This window comes from Cricetulus griseus, chromosome 2, assembly GCF_003668045.3.
Source record: "Cricetulus griseus strain 17A/GY chromosome 2, alternate assembly CriGri-PICRH-1.0, whole genome shotgun sequence".
In the NCBI taxonomy this organism is placed as follows: Eukaryota; Metazoa; Chordata; class Mammalia; order Rodentia; family Cricetidae; genus Cricetulus; species Cricetulus griseus.
Genome location: NC_048595.1, coordinates 59,723,806 through 59,741,283, shown reverse-complemented (window position 1 = coordinate 59,741,283; position 17,478 = coordinate 59,723,806). Strand labels below are relative to the sequence as shown.

The following is a 17,478-nucleotide window of genomic DNA, read 5'->3' as shown; positions in this document are numbered from 1 at the left end:
TAAAAAAATCTCCTTAGTTCTTTGAAGTGTTTTTACTTTTATTTGTTTTATTATCCTAAGATCTTAGAAGGAAACCCTCCTCTGCTTTTGTCATGTCACACTCATGAAGAGGCTCTGTCACTGGTGTTTTTATTTTTTCATTTTAAACTCACTTTTAGGTGGTCCTGTTTTTATATTTTTATGCAAAATTTTGAGGTATACATTTGAGAGTCCTTCCAGAGTGCTTCAGGTGCCCCTGCTCACTGCCATCTCTGATGTCATACTCCTTGGCCACCTGGTTTCTAATCCAACCTTTAAGCCAGGGATTTGTCCTTCTGGAGGCTAGTCTTTAAATGGGAGTCTCAATTACAACTCCTCATTGTCAGTAGGCTAAAATTCACATCTCCTATTTCTGTATGAATGTTTAAAAAGAAGTTGTTAGGTTACAAAACTGACAACTTCCATAAAATAAATGTAGCCACAATGCAGGTGTATACCTACCTATTTCTGTTATCTGGTAACCCCTTCCTACATTTTTCACCCTCTGAACTCAACTACATACTGTGGAAAATAGAAGAAGTTAGTTTGGGTAGTAATGGTGAATCAGGCCCATAACCTCAGCATTTGGGAAGCTGAGGTAGAAGGATTGCCATGAGTTCAAGAACAGCCCATACTACATAGTAAGTTCCTGTCTCAAGACAAAAGCAAAGCACAAAACAAAAATAAGTTGATTTCTGGAGACAAATTAGTTATGCTTAATGAGCAGCAGAAACAGAATACACCAGCAAAAGCCAGGCTAATCTGAAACAGCTTGACCGATTAACCAGTCAAAAGGACCTTATCTGCAAGGTTCAAGGAGATCCATGGAACATGGAGGTAGGCTGAGTAGTCTTGAGGCTAGTTGTCTCTTATCCAATCATGAATATCCCAGGTTGGGAATGTCAGAGGGCTGGAGGAAGCTGCTTTGTCAGAAGCTTTCCTCCTCTTGTTTGGGTATACCTGGCTTCCATGTAAGGCCATGCTTTATGCTGGCATTCTAGAATGTTTTCTCACAGGCCATGGAGAGAGTACCTTTGTAGGCATTATTTTTAAAACTTTTTAAGTAGATGAAATTTTTTTTTAAAAAAAATGCAAAGCTCTGAATATGCTTCAAGGGTGTATTTTTACTCCACACTCGGAGAGGACTGGCTCCCCTTTTGTGCTTCTATAATTGATGGCACTGCTGTTGATCAGCATGTTATTGCAGTGTGAGGCATACCTTTTCATGGTTTACTGGCTTATAGAAATATTTGAATGACAGCCATTGTCTGACCAACTTCACATCTGAATGAAATCTTCCCTCTTGTCTGTGGGATGTTCTCTTTACATTTTCTCATTAATCCTAGTCAAACACATGTCAAATATCTCATTTTCACAAATTCACCCTAGATCTTAATGCCTACGAATGTGTCTGCTTTCCACTTTTCTTCACTTTGGTTTTGGTTTTGACCCTAGTTGTTAGGTCCCAGGCATCTCAGTTTCCAATTCATGTCCCAAGATTTTTTTTATTTATGAATGAAAGAGAAGGTTATTATAACTAATTATTCTTGTTTGGCATTCTTAGATTTGCTTGTTTACTGTTTTAAACTTTTAAATTTTTTAAACTATTTCTTTTATTTTTTGGAGATTATAATGTAACATTTACCTTTTGCTTTCCTCCCTCCAAGTCATCCCATATACCCCCTCCTCAATTCATGGTCTCTTTTTTCATTAATTGTTGTTATATGCATATATGTATATGTATATCATATGTATTCCTAAATACATAAATATAAAATAATTCCCTGAACTAAAGCTCAGGGATTATTGTGGAAGAGGGTACAGAAAGCTTCTAAGAGCCAAAGGAACAGGACATTTGCTGTGGTATTGTGTTTCCTAGAACATGAGAAAAGACACCCATAAAGTCTCACTAACCTGACTGCTTAAATATGAGCTGAATGGGGCAACAATAATAGACCTGTTAACTTGGAGGGGGAAAGCCCACGAAGCCTCAACCCTTCACAAAGAACTACAGACAACCAAGGATGCTGGAGAGCAGGAAAACCAGCCTTCCTCAGGGAGGAACACACTGGTTATCCAATACCAAATGGTCATCAGGTTCTCTTATTTCTTTGTTCTTTCCCTGAGATCCACCCGCACACCTCCAGTGTTATGTTGCCTTTAGCACGTGATGAACACAGATAATTCTTTATATACAACTGTAGTAGGTGAGTGAAAGCAAAAAACAGACTACATGGTCACTATCTTTTACAACCTTAATATCTAGTAGAAGAGACAGTTTCCATACACAAAAATAGTGAGCAATACCAGGCAATGTATAATTAAATGCTAAACTGAGAGGCCCAGTAATTTAAGTGTTAGAAGTTAAAGGGGAAAGAAGATAAATAGAAGATTTGAATTTTAAGAAAAAACCTTATTGAGGAAGTGGGATTTAAAATAGGACTTGAAACAAAAAAGATTGGCATTAAGTGGGCATTTAAGTTATGGGTGAACAGGGATAATCAGTTTACTGGGTGTCATATTTCGGGAAGCTCTGTAGCCCTTCTGTCTCAGGGAGTGGTTAGAAATAGACCTGAGAAAAGGAGGAGAGTTTGGTGGTTACTTTGACTTGTGCTACAGCGTGACCTTTAGAAGAATCACAGAGTAATGCTATCAAAGTTTCCTTAGGGAGTAACTCTTTCATTTTGTATGTTCCTCAATTTTGAAATCTCTTTCCTTTTTAAAAGACATTGGTCCAAATCCTTTGGTGTTCTAGGAATTCTGTGACCCACTAGCCTTCCCAGCATGCATACTTTTTGTGCCAACATAGACTTGCTATCTTGTGGTTCATCTGCATGACTTCTGTCCATTCCTTCTACAAGTTCTTTCTCAAGCCTTACCATCTCTTGATACACATTGGCAGGATTCTCACCTACTGACATTTCTTTCCTTCTTGATTCCTCTTTCAACTATTTTGTGTTCAACACAGATCTAGTCATGCCAAATAACTTAGAATTGCATGTTTCACTTCCTTTCTAATACAGCTTGATAAATTCTTCAATAGACAGGTTGTGCATTTTATGTTGTGTTTCTTCCTGGTTCTGTAACTGTGGATAGTGACTTCTGTTCTACCTACTCCTACCACCCTTCAGTCCCAAATAAACACACTGAGGCTTGTATTAATCATAAACTGTTTGACCCTGGCTCCAGCTTCTTATTGGCTAGCTCTCTCCTAATTATTAACCCATTTCTGTTAATGCATGTATCTCCATGTGATCCTGACTTATTGGAGAATGTCCCAGTGTATTACCTTCCCAGTGGCTACATGGCATCTCTGGTGTCTTTCTCTGTCTGTGTTCCTCTTCCCAAAATTCCTAGTCTGGTAGCCCCGCCTATACTTCCTGCCTGGCCACTGGCCAGTCAGCATTTATTCATCAACCAATAAGAGAAGCATATATTCACAGCATAAAGGAATCCCCCATCAGTGTACTGCTTTGGATATATGCATGTTGCTTTGAGGGTAGCTACTAATGAATTACATTTTTAAATTAATATTATTTTTGAAACACCAATTATTTGAAATACTAGAGCTATATTTTTAAAGTGCTCACTTTTGGTAAATATTTGTTCAAATCAGATCATGTAGTAGATTCTAAAGCAAAGGACATTCATTTCTCTGCTGTTTCATGGAAAGGAGAAATCCAAGTTTTTGGGGAGGTATTGTTTCTGCTCTTTTATTTTGGGTCATTTCTTAATCTTTATTTTAAGCATATATTATTCACGTATTTTAGACAAGTCTGTAACTACTACTTCATGTAGTTTTTCCTAAATAATTTATGATTGTACATAGAGATAAGTTGTATATATTAATTATAGCATAGCCAAAGAGTTTGGCATTTTGGAAGGATTAATCCTGTTAAATTCTAATTGGTCTTTTGTTTTCACTTTTCTTGCCTGTGTCTTAAATTTTTTAATAAAATATCAATCATTGGAAAGCAATCATCAGTCAGAGCTAAAATTAACATTAAGGAAGACATTTGAATGACTGCAAAATCAGATATCTTAATGACTAGGAACACTGGTTTAAGGAAATTGGGCAAGTGATGTAACATTTGCGGTTGCATTCAGATTTAATGCTTATCAGCCTCTTAATCTGAAATTACTTAAAAAGTCATTAAAATAAAATTATTTTATTATCTCCTTAACATTTTTCTAAGGCAAACTTGGTTGAGAATTTTTTATTCATATATATTATATTAATCCCCCCAGTTTTCTGGATGAAATATTTTACCCTTTGTGTGTGTGTTCTTGACAATGGATGTTAATAAAACAGTGTGTGTGTGTGTGTGTGTGTGTGTGTGTGTGTGTGTATGCAAAGCTGGAGTTAATGTATTTGGCAGCTTGCATGTGTGAATGAGAGAGAGAGACAGAACGAAAGAAAGACAGACACACATATACACACAGAGGGTGAAAGAGAGAAAGATAACACACATGATATTGGTATTTGTGACAATATACCTGAGAAAGGGATTTTAAGTGGAGCTTTGCTTCATATTGCAGAAGTGCCATCTCACTATTGTGTTTCTGTAACTTTGGGCTCTAGAAAGGCAGCCACCATGGCAGAGAAGGCCTGGTCGTCTCATGGCAGCCTAGGAAGTTCGGGAGGAGGGGTAGTTAGAAGAGAGTCCAGGAGGGAAGGGAAAACACGAAGCACAAGATACATCTTTCATAAGTGCAGCTCAAGTGACCTCTTTCTCTGTCAGGTGCCACCTCTTATTGACCTATTTAGCTGTGAACTTTGGAGTAACTAATTTGTATGGATAGAACACTTATGGACTTCCCTTTCCAAGAGCTTCATGAGCTGAGTACCAAGCCTTGGGGTGAGGCAGGATATGCTTGCCATTTAAACTGCTACAGGGGAGGTTGTTTGATAACTGAAACAAAGTAGTTAAAAAACAATTTTGTGAGGCAAGTTGCATGTTCAACAATTTTAATTGACTTGAAACTTTCTTTTTATGGTTACTATCTTATAAAATCATTTTTTCTATCCTCCCTCCCTCCCTCCCTCCCTCCCTCCCTCCCTCCCTCCCTCATTCCTTCCTGAAATGGTGTCCTCTTAGCTCCTCTGTGCAGTACAGGGGATCGAGTCCAGGGCTTCCTTCCTACATGCTAAGGAGTATTCTCACTGAGCTACATCTTCAGTACCATTCCTTTATTTTCTTCTTTTCCTTTTTTAATTTCTGTTTTGAGATAGGGTCTTGCTAAGTTGCCCAGGCTAGCCTTGAATTTGTCTTGCAGTACAGACAAACTTGAATTGGAATCCTAGTGCCTTAACTTCCACAGAAGCTGGGGTTACATACCAACACCATCATCCTGGATTGGAATACTCTAATGACTTTATATGAGTTTGAATTTTCTTAGTTATTGACCTTTTACATTTGTTTCATAGGTTGTTTGCATCCGCTCCACTTGGAATGCCCTTTCTCCAAAGCTGAGTTGTGACACGAGACCGCTTATATTAAAGACCCTGAGTGAACTGTTTTCTCTTGTTCCTTCCTTAACAGTCAATACAGTTGAATATGAGGTATGTATTTGGAGCCCAAGATGCTGTATTTTGGGGAAAGGTGTGTGATGTGATAACCACTTTATTAATTCCTCATTTTTACAACTAGTTTACATGTAAGGAGATTGTGCTTTTATTATGAGAGTTGTCAAGATTTTAAAAAATGTGTTTTATGTTGAAAGTACCATTTCTAAAATACTGATTTCCAAAGTACATAATAGTATATAAGATTAACTTTTTTTTTAATGCTTTAAGTCCCAAAATATAAGCAATAAAGCTTACAAAGGCAGGATATATTTTCCCAGTGTTATTAAATCATGTTTATCATTATAATAGCCTGAAACTCTTGAGAATCATTGCTGAAGAATTCTTATGGGGCTGCTTAAAGTCTTCCTGGTTCTTCTTTGAGTGAAATAGTCAAACAATAAAGGTTCCATTTGTGTCCCCACTTTTATAAGCTACAGTCTCTTTCTCTTGCCAATACTTGTTTTCCTTCAAAGAGCTTCAGTGTGTGCTCACTGGTGGATGTCCCGTTCAGTGAATGAAGGATTCTAATAAACTACCAGGCTTTAAGATTCTGTAATGGGGATTAGACGGAAGTATCACAAAATACTTCTAGCAACTTTAAAGATTTGTTTTTACTTATGTGTGTGCCACATGTGTGCATGTGTGTGCATGTGCTATGTGTGTTTGCTTATCTTCAGAGGCCAGAAAAATGTGTCGCATTCTCTGGAGCTGGACTGACAGATGGTTGTGAGCCACCTGGCCTGGGTTCTCCGACTCAGACTCAGGTCCTCTAGAACAGCAAGAAATGGTTTTAACTGCAGAACTGCTTCTCTAGCTCCATTTCTCATCATTTAAAATGTCGCACAATGAATAAAATCAAATTTATCATTGCTGCGGTTGAACATTCAGGACAACAACCCTGTACAAAGTTTTTACTGGGTGTGTAGTTGCTGAATAAACTGTGGAACCAACACAGGATGTTTTCAGTTTATGTTTAGACTTTTGTTTTACAGTATTAAGGAAAAATTTTCATATTACCCTTAGGGTATGTAAAACAGCAGTTATCTTTGTTTGTGGCCATGACTTGGTATGGTATTCAACCTTACCTTCTCCAGAGTCTACAAGGAGCTCAGACTAACAGCAGTAGCATGTTGGACTTATTTATTTTCTGTCCTCAAGGGTTGAAATCTTATACTTTGAATTCATTAGTACTTAGAATTATTCAAATTTTACTATGGGTTACTTTGTGAAGTGGTTTTTATGTATTGGTTTTTGATGTTTGTGTATTCATGGCTGAGAAATACCTTTTGATCTCAGTTATTGTTTCTTTCAGATTTTATATCTACTTGGTTTGTCTTTATGTAATCAATGTTTTTCTGTTATTCAGGCAGACTGCATTGACACCATTTAACCCATCTCTTCCTTCTAAGTCTGGCTGGTCTGTACAGGAGCAGTGCTCCACTGGTTAGCAGAAATGAAGACACAATGGATAGATCTGCCTTTCTCCTTCCCTCCATTATCCATCTTTCCCTCCTCTTCTTCCCATCCACTTCTCTCTCATTCCCTTTCTTCTACTGCCCTTCCTCATAATCTTTCATCCTTCTGTCTCTATTCTTCTGTCTGCCCTAGCTCTCTTGTTCTTCCTATGTGTGTGTTTAGGTAGCTTTCTTTTACTGCTTAGCATTTACTTAGACTCAAGCCAGAGTTAAATTCAGTTTTCCCAAAGCAGTTATTATATCACTTCTCTCTGGAGTTACTTCTGAGATTTTGGTTCATCTGGAGTAAAATCCAGCAAACCAATCCTGCCTCCTATAACACGGCAGTTCTTTGTTGTCTCTCACACCCAGCCATCCAGTGATACAAAGGGTGTCTCCCAATGTGTCTTCAAACAGTTCTATTTCTTTTATTCATACTGTTCCTTCTGACTAGACTTCCCTTCTTTTCATCTTTAATTAAAAAAAAAAAACCTACTTTATGAATTAAAGAAATGCTTTATCTCACTCTATCCTTCAAGAATTTTTCTCTAACAGGAGCTGCTGTTCTCAAACTTCTTTGTATGGTTCTATGAACATGACTTCTATTTTATACTATAAAGATAAATATTTTTCCCCATTAGGCTATAAACAGTGAATCATAGAGTTCATGATTAAATTGGAATGTGCTTTTAAAATTGCCTTCCATAAGTTATGGTATATTTATTCATTGACTCAGAATACATTTATTCAAACCATATTAGGTTTTAATGGTACTGATAAATAATGATAGATGCTATTTCAAATTCTTACTAAAATTGAGGTACTGAGGTTTTGAGTCATATCCACTTAAGAAATCACCATTTATTGAGTGTCTGAAATATGCCAGGCAAGTAGCTTAACGAAATAAAAGTTGATGCCTAAATTCAGGACTACTTAGCTAGATAACCCTCTACTAGGGATATCTAGTTGTACTCTGTGGTCCACATCTTTGGCTTCCAAAGTTCAAAGACTGGCAAATGGGTGTGGTGGAGGTAGCAACTAACCTTGTTAGGAATGGTGATTTAATTGATGTCCTCAGGCTTTCACGTTGAAGATGTGTAACGTTGCTTCCCGTTGACTTCTGGGGCGTGGACTTGGTAAAGCCAATGAGTAAAGAAGAACTGAATATGATTTGGAGGGTTGAGCACTAACCTTCACCCTGGCTGACACACAGAAGACTAAGTACCAGCATGCAAGCAGTTCTGTGCTTGACTAATTATTCATTAAATAATTTTCATTTGAAGGGATAGGTCTAGGATCTGTGTTTGATATCTTTGAAATAAAAAGAAAACAGTGACTACTGTATGACATGTACACCTAGCAGGGAATTAATCACACCACATGCTACCAAGCACCTGCCCTGCAGGTTAGGGGAAGGTGAACTTCTGGGCAGGGGACTAACACTAGTGTCATGAACGAGTGACATTTGTCAGAGACAGCGGTCAGCTTTCTAGATCATGTCATCTCAGCATTTCAGTGTATAACTAATTATACATGTGTTTGGATGGCTAATTTGAATGGTTTTTCTTGGCTTGAGTCAGTTAATGATGCTGTGACTTAAAAAAGTAGCTTAAATTCTACTATTTGCTATGTAAGATTCTTCATTTCAAGTTGGACCTTTCCTTAATTATTTTTTTCCTTTGTGTTTTCTGATTTTCCAGAATTTTAAGGTCCAAGTCCTCAGCTTCCTCTGGACTCACACTCAAAACAAGGTATTTTCATAAGAATATCTGTGTCTCAGAACTGGAGAAAGAGCTCTGAAATTAGACTTAAGATAAACAATATAGTTTTCTTGAACTGAAGTCTTGATTTTTTTTTAAAGTGACTATTAGTAAGTTTAGATTTAAAAATTGTTGTCATCTACTCTCAATGACATATGTGAAGGTTGTTGACATTATTCCTTATTTTTATATGATTCTTTTCTTTTTCTTCTCTGGCCTTTCCAAGTAATGTACCAAATAAAAGGTGTAGTATAGTACAGTTTGTGTCTTTTTGTGTGCATATATGTGTTTTTGTGGGTACATGTATGTTTGATGTATGTGGAGGCCATAGGACAACTTCAGATGTCATTCCTCAGTCATATTTATTTTGAAACAAGGTCCCTTAGTGGCAATGAGTGCACTAAATAGTGTAGACTGGCTGTGCAGTGAGACTCAGGAAACTGCCTATGCCACCATACTAGGGTGGTGTGTGTGTTTGTGCATGCGTGAGCACTTGTAGGTTCTTGGGATCAACTCAGAAGTCATGTTTTCTGAAGGCACAAGCCAGCTCCCAAGTCTTTGAGTGGCTTGAAGAGTACAGAGGGCTGGAGATGTCATAGTTGACCCTTGCAGTCCTACTAAACCATACTAATTCAGAGGGACTGAGTAATTAGGTAATTTTTAAGGTCTAAGTTAGGATAAAAATGTATTGTTTCTGAGCCCACCAGCCTAGTTTATTTTCTGTTACTATTTGGGGCAGATTCTCCAGAAGAATGCTCGATGATGGTAATTTTCCTCAGTCATTCTTACTTCAGTCTTAATGATGGTTGTTTTTTGTTTGTTTGTCCCCTCCCCCAATTTTTTTTTAAAACGGTATTTCTTTGAATTGAAAAACTTGATTTCTCTTTTCAAGTCTCTGGTAATTTTCTTTTGGCCTAAGTAGCATTCCTCAGACACTGGTTGTAGCAACCTGACATTTGGGAGGGAAGACTGTCTTGCTTCCTTTCAGTCTGCTGTTTGATGTGTGTTGCTTTCCTGTCTCATTCAGGATCCCATTGTAGCAAGTGCTGCATATAAATCTCTGTCTCACTTTAGTGCAGGAGACCACACCATTCTTCACCTGCCAGAAAAGGTAAGTGCTGTGCCTTTTCGCAGATATCTCTTCACTTTTTCCTGGTTGTAGGTCTTTATGGTCATAGGAGCTCTTTAGCTGATGAATGTATGTGTACTTCCAGCTAGATTAAGCATCGATATAATATAGCTTGTTCATTATGCTTTTAGTCTGTAAAACTGTGTGGTCTTATGCTTCCCAAGTGATGGGTTTGAATCTCCTTGAAGCAAGTGTAAGGCACTGTGATATAAACTGAGTGATTTCAAGTGACTGCAGTCATGGCTTACCTGGAAGTTTGGTGCCACTTTAGGCACCACTTTCCTGTCAAGTGATAGTGCCATCTTGGAGTTCAGTTCTAATCATGGCCCCACAGATTAATATTTTCTATTTCCTGTGTTTCTAAATATCATTATTTTTCACAAACAACACATGTCATAAGAAAAAAATCATTTTTACTAAGATGGGAGGTAATTTATCTGGCAAGAAGAAAGTGTCATTATGGGTCAGCAAAAAGTGTGACATTGTCTTTTTTTTTTAAAATAAGTAAGTTATTAATGTTGTTGCTATTGTCATTTCAGTGTTGGGGTTGGAACTCCAGCCTTGTATATGTTACACACTTATAAAATCTAGTATCTGATAGGTGTATATGACTTTAATCCCAGTACTCTAGGGATGCAAATGTAGGTTGGTCTATGTGCATTCAAGACCAGTCTTGTCTAGGTAGCAAATTCCAGGTCATCCAGAGCTATGTAGTGAGACCTGTCTTTAATGAAAGAAAGAAAATCTAATACTTACCCAATTTAACCAGCTTTAATGTACTGGGTCATGTTAAGTAGTTCAAACTCTGATTTTATTTTCAATGCCACTGTGAGTCCAAATAATACAGATGACTAATGAATGCCCCTATGGTAAAGGTGATATTGTATTCAATGAATTTACTTATAATATTACCCGGAAAGTATCCTGGAGATCAAATGTTGTGAATTTCTTAGCATCCTCAGGCATTAAGAAATGCTTGGATATTATTCTGTGTTAAGTTTTTACAGAAGCTAGTAGCGACTTGGCCAAGGTTCCAATTCACTGAATTGAATTGGAACTACCATATAAAAGAAGCTGAACATAAGTTCCTGTGAAACCAAATCTTAAGTAAGGCAGGAGTTCCTATACCTCTGAGGACTCATAATTACTTGACTGGCCAGCTTGTCCTTTAGTGCTTACAAGTGGGAAGGCTTACCTAGGGGTTTTATAATGGAAACCAATGGGACTTCAAACTGCACTGTGGTTAGCTATCCATTGCTGCTTCTAAAGTATGTAGTTAAGGATTGAAAGATGCCTCAATGCTTAAGACACTGGCTGCTCTTCAGAGGATCTAAGTATAGTTCCCAGCATACACATGGAGGTTTGTATCAATATATAACTCTAGGTCCAGGGGATCTGACCCCCTCTATTGGCCTTCACAGACTGCATGCATATGGTGCATAGAAACACATGTAGGCAAGTCCATACCTATACAATTGAAAAATAAATAAATAACAAGAAAACAGTTCTGTGAATTTGGTGTGAAAGCTCTCACCTGCAGGGATACCTTTTTACGTTTTTGTTGGTCAGTTGCTCATTGAAACCATAGTATAGCAAGAACCTTTGATTTTTGCTGTTAAGCTTGAAACATCCCAGTGTTAGTAAGTAATAGCTTTTATTAAGCAATTCCAGCCACTCCTCACTACCCTGTACCTTTTAAAATAATGGTTTGTTTATCTTTATGACTTTAGAGTTATATTCACCATCTGACCATGTTTGTTAGATTATACTCCATTAAGTAGTATACAAAGTTCCCCTTTAGCTATTTCCTTAATTGAATTCTTCTATAATACCTTTTGATCCATGCATTCCCATAACTGGCTCTATACCTCCTGCTGTAAATAGTAGTGATGCACTTAGAGTTAGTGCATCAAATATGTTTGAACTTTAGTCTTCAGACTGTAGAACAGAGGAGAGCCATAAGGCCTATTTCTTTCTAAGCATGGTTTTCGGTGTTTGTTCTGTTTAAATCACCTTCTGGGATAGGTCATCTTCTCCAGAGTAGCAGTAGCTCGCTGTGACTTATCCTGAGCCAAGGTTGTGATGGTGGAATCTAAGACTCTTCCCCTCCCCTCTCTGCCCCCAGTTTCTCTTACCAACCACCCATCCTCTTTTGGAGACACAAGGTCTTCAATGCTGAACCCCACTTCCATGGCCTCCCCACTTCTTCAGGAATGCCATACATCTATATAATGTGTGTTGACCAACCCTCCCACCCCCATGCTCTCATCCATAATACCTCCATATTGCCTGCACCACTTTCCCCTCCCAACTTCATGTGCTATTCTTTAAAAACAACAACCACAGAAACTCCTATTTATAGCAGGAGGTATAAAGAGCCAGTTATGGGAATGCATGGATCAGAAGGTACTATAGAAGAATTCAATTAATGAATGAGCTACAGGGGAACGTTGTATGCCACTGAATGGAGTATAATCTCTAGCAAACACAGTCAGATGGTGAATATAACTCTAAAGGCATAAGTAACAGGAACAGAAACTGAGTGCTGTCTGTATGTACATGGGTTTCAGACTGTCTCCTGGAACATTGGTAGCCTTTGAGGGATCATATTCCTGAAGAAAACTTAGTCTGCCTCCTCTAGCAGCCATCAGTTGCCAATAGCATCTCAGCTAGGGTGTGGGACTTCACCAGCCCCTCCCCATCCATTCTAGTATGTTGGCTGGCTTGATCTTGTGCAGGACTTGTGAGACCATTCTTCTTGTTATTACTCTTGCTAGTGGTACCATTTGAATATATAAAGAATAAAAGAAACATGTTATATCCCAAATAAGACCCCTGCTCCAAGTTAGGGGTACAATAAGGCCTTTTGTAAATGATAGCAATGATATAAAATGCACATTTTCAATAAAAGTATAGTTTTGAATGTTTCCAAAGTCCAGACAAACAGGAACTTCTGTAGCTGTTCCTCACCATGGGCAATTGGCTCACTCAGGATATCCCAGATTACTGTATAGTTTTACAGTGAAACTGTATCCACATTCTCTCTTTCCATATGTGCCAACTTCTGAGATAAACTTTTGACTTTGCTGTGATTTTTAGCTAGAATTAAAAACAAAACAAGATACATATTTGGAAGTATAACTATCTGTGTGAATTCTAATTTCCATATATTTGCAAGTGCCTCTTCTCATTAAATTTCCTTAAGAAGCAAATATTTATTTGTTGATAAATATAAGTTTATACCATATAACTTGTAGGAAGCTAATAGGCAAGTAGAACAAAGGTGTAAGGGGAGTGGCAGGTCAGAGAAGAAAAAGTGGGTTATAATAGCACATCTAAAGTAAGATGGAAACTGTCACATGATAGAGCTGGAGGAGGAGACCTCATATGAATAAGGATTAGATACAAAGTCCACATACTGTTGGTTATACAGTTTGCTTGTGGAACTTTAGGTGATGGACACTTAGCTCTAGCATGGTTGATTAACTACCTGCTAAGTGTTGGGCTCTATTTTATTGCCAAGGATGTTAAATGGTTACATGTGTTTTTGTGAATTTGTTGTAATGTCATTGTTTATCTCAAAATGAAAATCTAAATTTGGTTAAAAATTAAAAAAATATTGAGGACCCATTCATTTCAATATTAAAAAATAGAGAATGATTTCCCCATTATTTATATTTATTTTGTTCTTCTTAGATATTTACTGCTATTCTCTCATTTCTTTAGCATCCAACCCTACCCAAAAAGGAAAAAAAATCAATTAAGACAATATAGAATTGGGTTTTTTTTTTGATCAAATGACCAGAAAACCTTTAGGCAGAAGACACTGATTTTTCTTCTGGCTTAGAGTCATTAAAAATATTCAGCTGTTTCAAAATTAAACTTACAAAGATCTCAAGATAGCCTTGTTGATTTCTGGGGTTAATTTTAGAAGCAATAAAGAAGAACTCATTATGTATCCAGCATTGGTATAAATACAGTGTAACCCTCTTGGCTTTGATTTAAGTGAATGTCATTGCATTCATCAGAAGCTGTTTCTCTTTTTAACTAAATTTATGCAGATACTTGACACAGTCTCCATTACACTCCTCTGCTTGTGCATACACTCTTAGATCTTCGTAGGTTAGACACACAGAAAGGTGATTAGAAGGTTACCTGGCTAGGAATGCAAAGTGAGGTATTTTGTAGGCTAAGCTTTCCCACATTCAATTCAATTTGAAGGATATTTTAAAAAGTAATTTGTCATTTTTAAAATTCAGATTTTTGTTGAGTTATTTTTTTTTCAATGAAGCTTTTCTATAACTGGGAGGTCTCATAGTTTTGTGTGTGTGTTCTAAGGATGTACTGAGCTTTCCTTGGATGTTTTAGCAGCTAATGCAGTACAATTGCCAACTTTTGTAACTTCAACAAATATTCTTACATGTGAGTGTTCTGACTGGGAGCTTATTATGTTGTTACACACAAGGCAAATTTAAAGACTGGTATTAGATAGCTGGAGGGAATAATTCCTAAGACCTGAGCATTGGAACTGGAGAGATGGTTCAGTAGTTAAGATCACTTACCGATCTTCCAGGAGACCCAAGTTCGACTCCTAGCACCTACATCAGTTGCCACTCGTATCAGTTAGATTTTCTTTATCCCCCAACCAGGGAACTTTCTTTAGTGGCTTTTAGAAATGTCAGTGTCCTGGATACTGTTACTCATTTTGAGTAATGTCGCTTGATGCATCAGAAGGCATGGACAGGTTATAGTATGTGCAAAATTATTATACCTCTTCTCTGCTAAGTAATTCTGGAAGCATTTGGTTCTTGGGCACACTTTGCCCAGCAGTTACGTCCCCTCACATGGAGGGACAGCAGTGGTTTCTTTTCTTTCTCTGCTGCCACCCCAGCTCTTCCCTCCTGACTTTTGTTTTAGGCAACTTCTTTGACTTGTAATTTGCAAACCATAAAACTTACCCTTTAAAGTGGACAGCTCAGTGCATATAGAATGTGTAAAGATTTGTGTGAGAGCATTATTCTCTAAAGAGCCCATGTTGGGTGGTGGACACCTTTACTCTTTTCCCCTCCATGCCCTAAACAAACATTAATCTTCTTTCAGTCTCTGTGAATTTGTCTTTTCTGGACCTTTCTTGGAAATGGAATCATCCAGAATGTGGCTTTTTTTTTTTTTTTGTATGTAGCATGTATCTTATGTACCTCTGTACTTGATTCCCCTTTTTAAAAACTTGGATCATTTTTCACCCACCTCCTAGTAGTTCTCTCCAGTCCCTAATATATACTATGATGTCCATTATTTTAAAGGAAGATTCAGATGTAAGAGAAAATATGTGTTCTTGTTAATTTCATTTAACATGGTGATCTCTAACTCCATCTTCTTTTCTGAAAATTATATGACTTTACTGTTCTTATTGGTGAAATATTATGCCATAGTGTATACCTGGCACTTTCTCTTTAACCAGTCAGCTGTTGCTGGGCAACTAGGTTGATTCTATGACTTGAATATTGTGAATAGTGTCACAGTAACATGAGTATGCAAGTATCTCTATAGCAAGCCACCTTTGGTTCCTTCAGGTATATACCCCAAAAGGGGATAGCTAGATTATATGGCAGTACTACTTTTAGTTTATTGAGGAGCTTGCATACTGACTTGTATCCCAAGCAGTATATTAGGGGTTTTCCCATCATTGCCAGCATTTTATATATTTTTAAATTTTTATATATTTGCCATTCTGATCAGAGTTGAACTCTAAGTAGTTTTGATTTATATTTGCTTAATGACTAATAATGCTATATCCTTTGCATTTATTGGCTATTTATTCTTGTTCATATGAAAAGTACCTGTTAATTTTCTCATTTTTGATTGGATTATTTGATTTTTAATATTCAATTTTTAAAATTCCTTATATATTCTGGATATTAATCCCTCTTAGATAAGGAGATGGCAAAGGCTTTTTCCTAGTCCATGTGCTGCCCCTCCCCTTTGCCATTTGTTATGAGAAGCACTTTAATGTGATGCAATCCCCATTTTCAATGTTTGTTATTTCCAGAACTGTTGGAGTCCTGTTTAAAAGGTTATTGTTGGGGCTAGAGAGATAAATCAGCAGATAAGAGCACTGGCTGTTCCTGCAGAGGACCCAGGTTCAATTCCCAGCACCCATGTAGTAGTTTACAATCATCTGTAACTTCAGTTCCGGACAATCTGCTGATTTCTTCTGAGCTCATTAGGGACCACTCTTGTAAGTGGTACACACACATCCATGCAGGCTAAACACCCATACAAATAAAAAAAATTAATTGTTTTAAAAAGTCATTGTCAGCCTGGTGTGGTAGTAGACACCTGTAATTCCAGTCTTGGGAAGTAGCAAAAGGGTAATCAGGAGCTCAAGCTCAGTCTCAGCTACACAGAAACTTGCAGGCAGGACTCGGCTATACAAGACCCTGTTTTGTTTTGCTTTGCTCTAAAAAAGAATCCTTACAGTGTTACCCTAGATTGCTTTCAACCTCTAAAGTCATACATTAAGTTCTGGGTTGATTTTTTTTGTTTGTTTGAATAAAGGGACAGAGATAAAGGTCGGTTTCAATGTTCTCTGTGGATATGCCGGGTTCTTTTTCATGACTCTTTGCTGAGGAGACTTTTTTCTATTATGTGTTTAGTCATTCTGTTGTAAAGTATATGTCTGTGACTGGGCACACTGATTTCTGGTTCATGTGTTTTATTTCATTGTTCTTTGTATCTGCCTCTGAGTCAGTATTATGCTGTTTTTATATTATAATTCTACAATATTCCCCCCTCCTCTTTGTCTCAAGACTGTTTTGGCTTATAAGGGTTTCTTGTTCTTTCATATGGATTTAAAAGTTATTATTTTCTGTTTCTATGAAGAATATCTTTAGAATTTTCATAGGGATCTCCCAGATTATCAATGTTGCTTTTGGTAAAATGGCCATTCTCAAAGTGCTAATCCTGATGATAACAAACTTTGGATGCTTTTCTATCGTCTTCCTCAGTGATTTGTATTTTTTTTTAACTACAGAAGTCTTTCCCTTCTTTAATTAGGTTTATTCCTAGGTATCTTGTTTAGGAAGGTTGTGAAAATTCTGAGCAACATTACTTCCCTGGTTTGTTTCTTATTATATTTGTTGTGTAGAAAGCTATTCAATTTTGTTTTATCTTGCTACTTTTCTGAAAGTATATGCCAGATTTGATGGGGGGGGTGTCCTTCTGTATATATGTTTATCTTATTGGTTGATGAATAAAACACTGTTTGGCCAATAGCTGGTAGAAGCAGGAAGATAGATGGGATTAGGAGACAAGGAGAATTCTGGAAAGGGAAGTCATAGAGGCATCAGGAAGAGATGCCATGGAGGGACTGGGAGGATAGGATGGGCCAGGTGTTCTCCGGTAAGATAAGGCTATGGAGAAATACATAGATTAGTTGTTATGGGTAATAATTAAGATAGAGGTAGCTAGTAAGAAGCCCTAGCCATTGGCCAACAGTTTTATAAATTAATATAAGTCTTTGTGTGTTTATTTGGGGCTGAGAAGGGT

General features: G+C 37.3%; 1 protein-coding gene across 4 annotated transcripts in view; it reads left to right on the top strand.

Annotated features, from left to right (window-relative positions):
• The window catches only part of Focad (focadhesin), a 293,087-nt gene that overhangs the window by 162,124 nt on the left and 113,485 nt on the right, over positions 1-17,478 (top strand). For all 4 annotated transcript variants that reach the window (XM_035439808.1, XM_027400387.2, XM_027400389.1 and 1 more), the window contains 3 exons: positions 5,447-5,581; positions 8,742-8,792; positions 9,829-9,912. In XM_035439808.1, the coding sequence (XP_035295699.1) occupies positions 5,447-5,581; positions 8,742-8,792; positions 9,829-9,912 (270 nt within the window). The remainder of the gene's footprint in view (positions 1-5,446; positions 5,582-8,741; positions 8,793-9,828; positions 9,913-17,478) is intronic.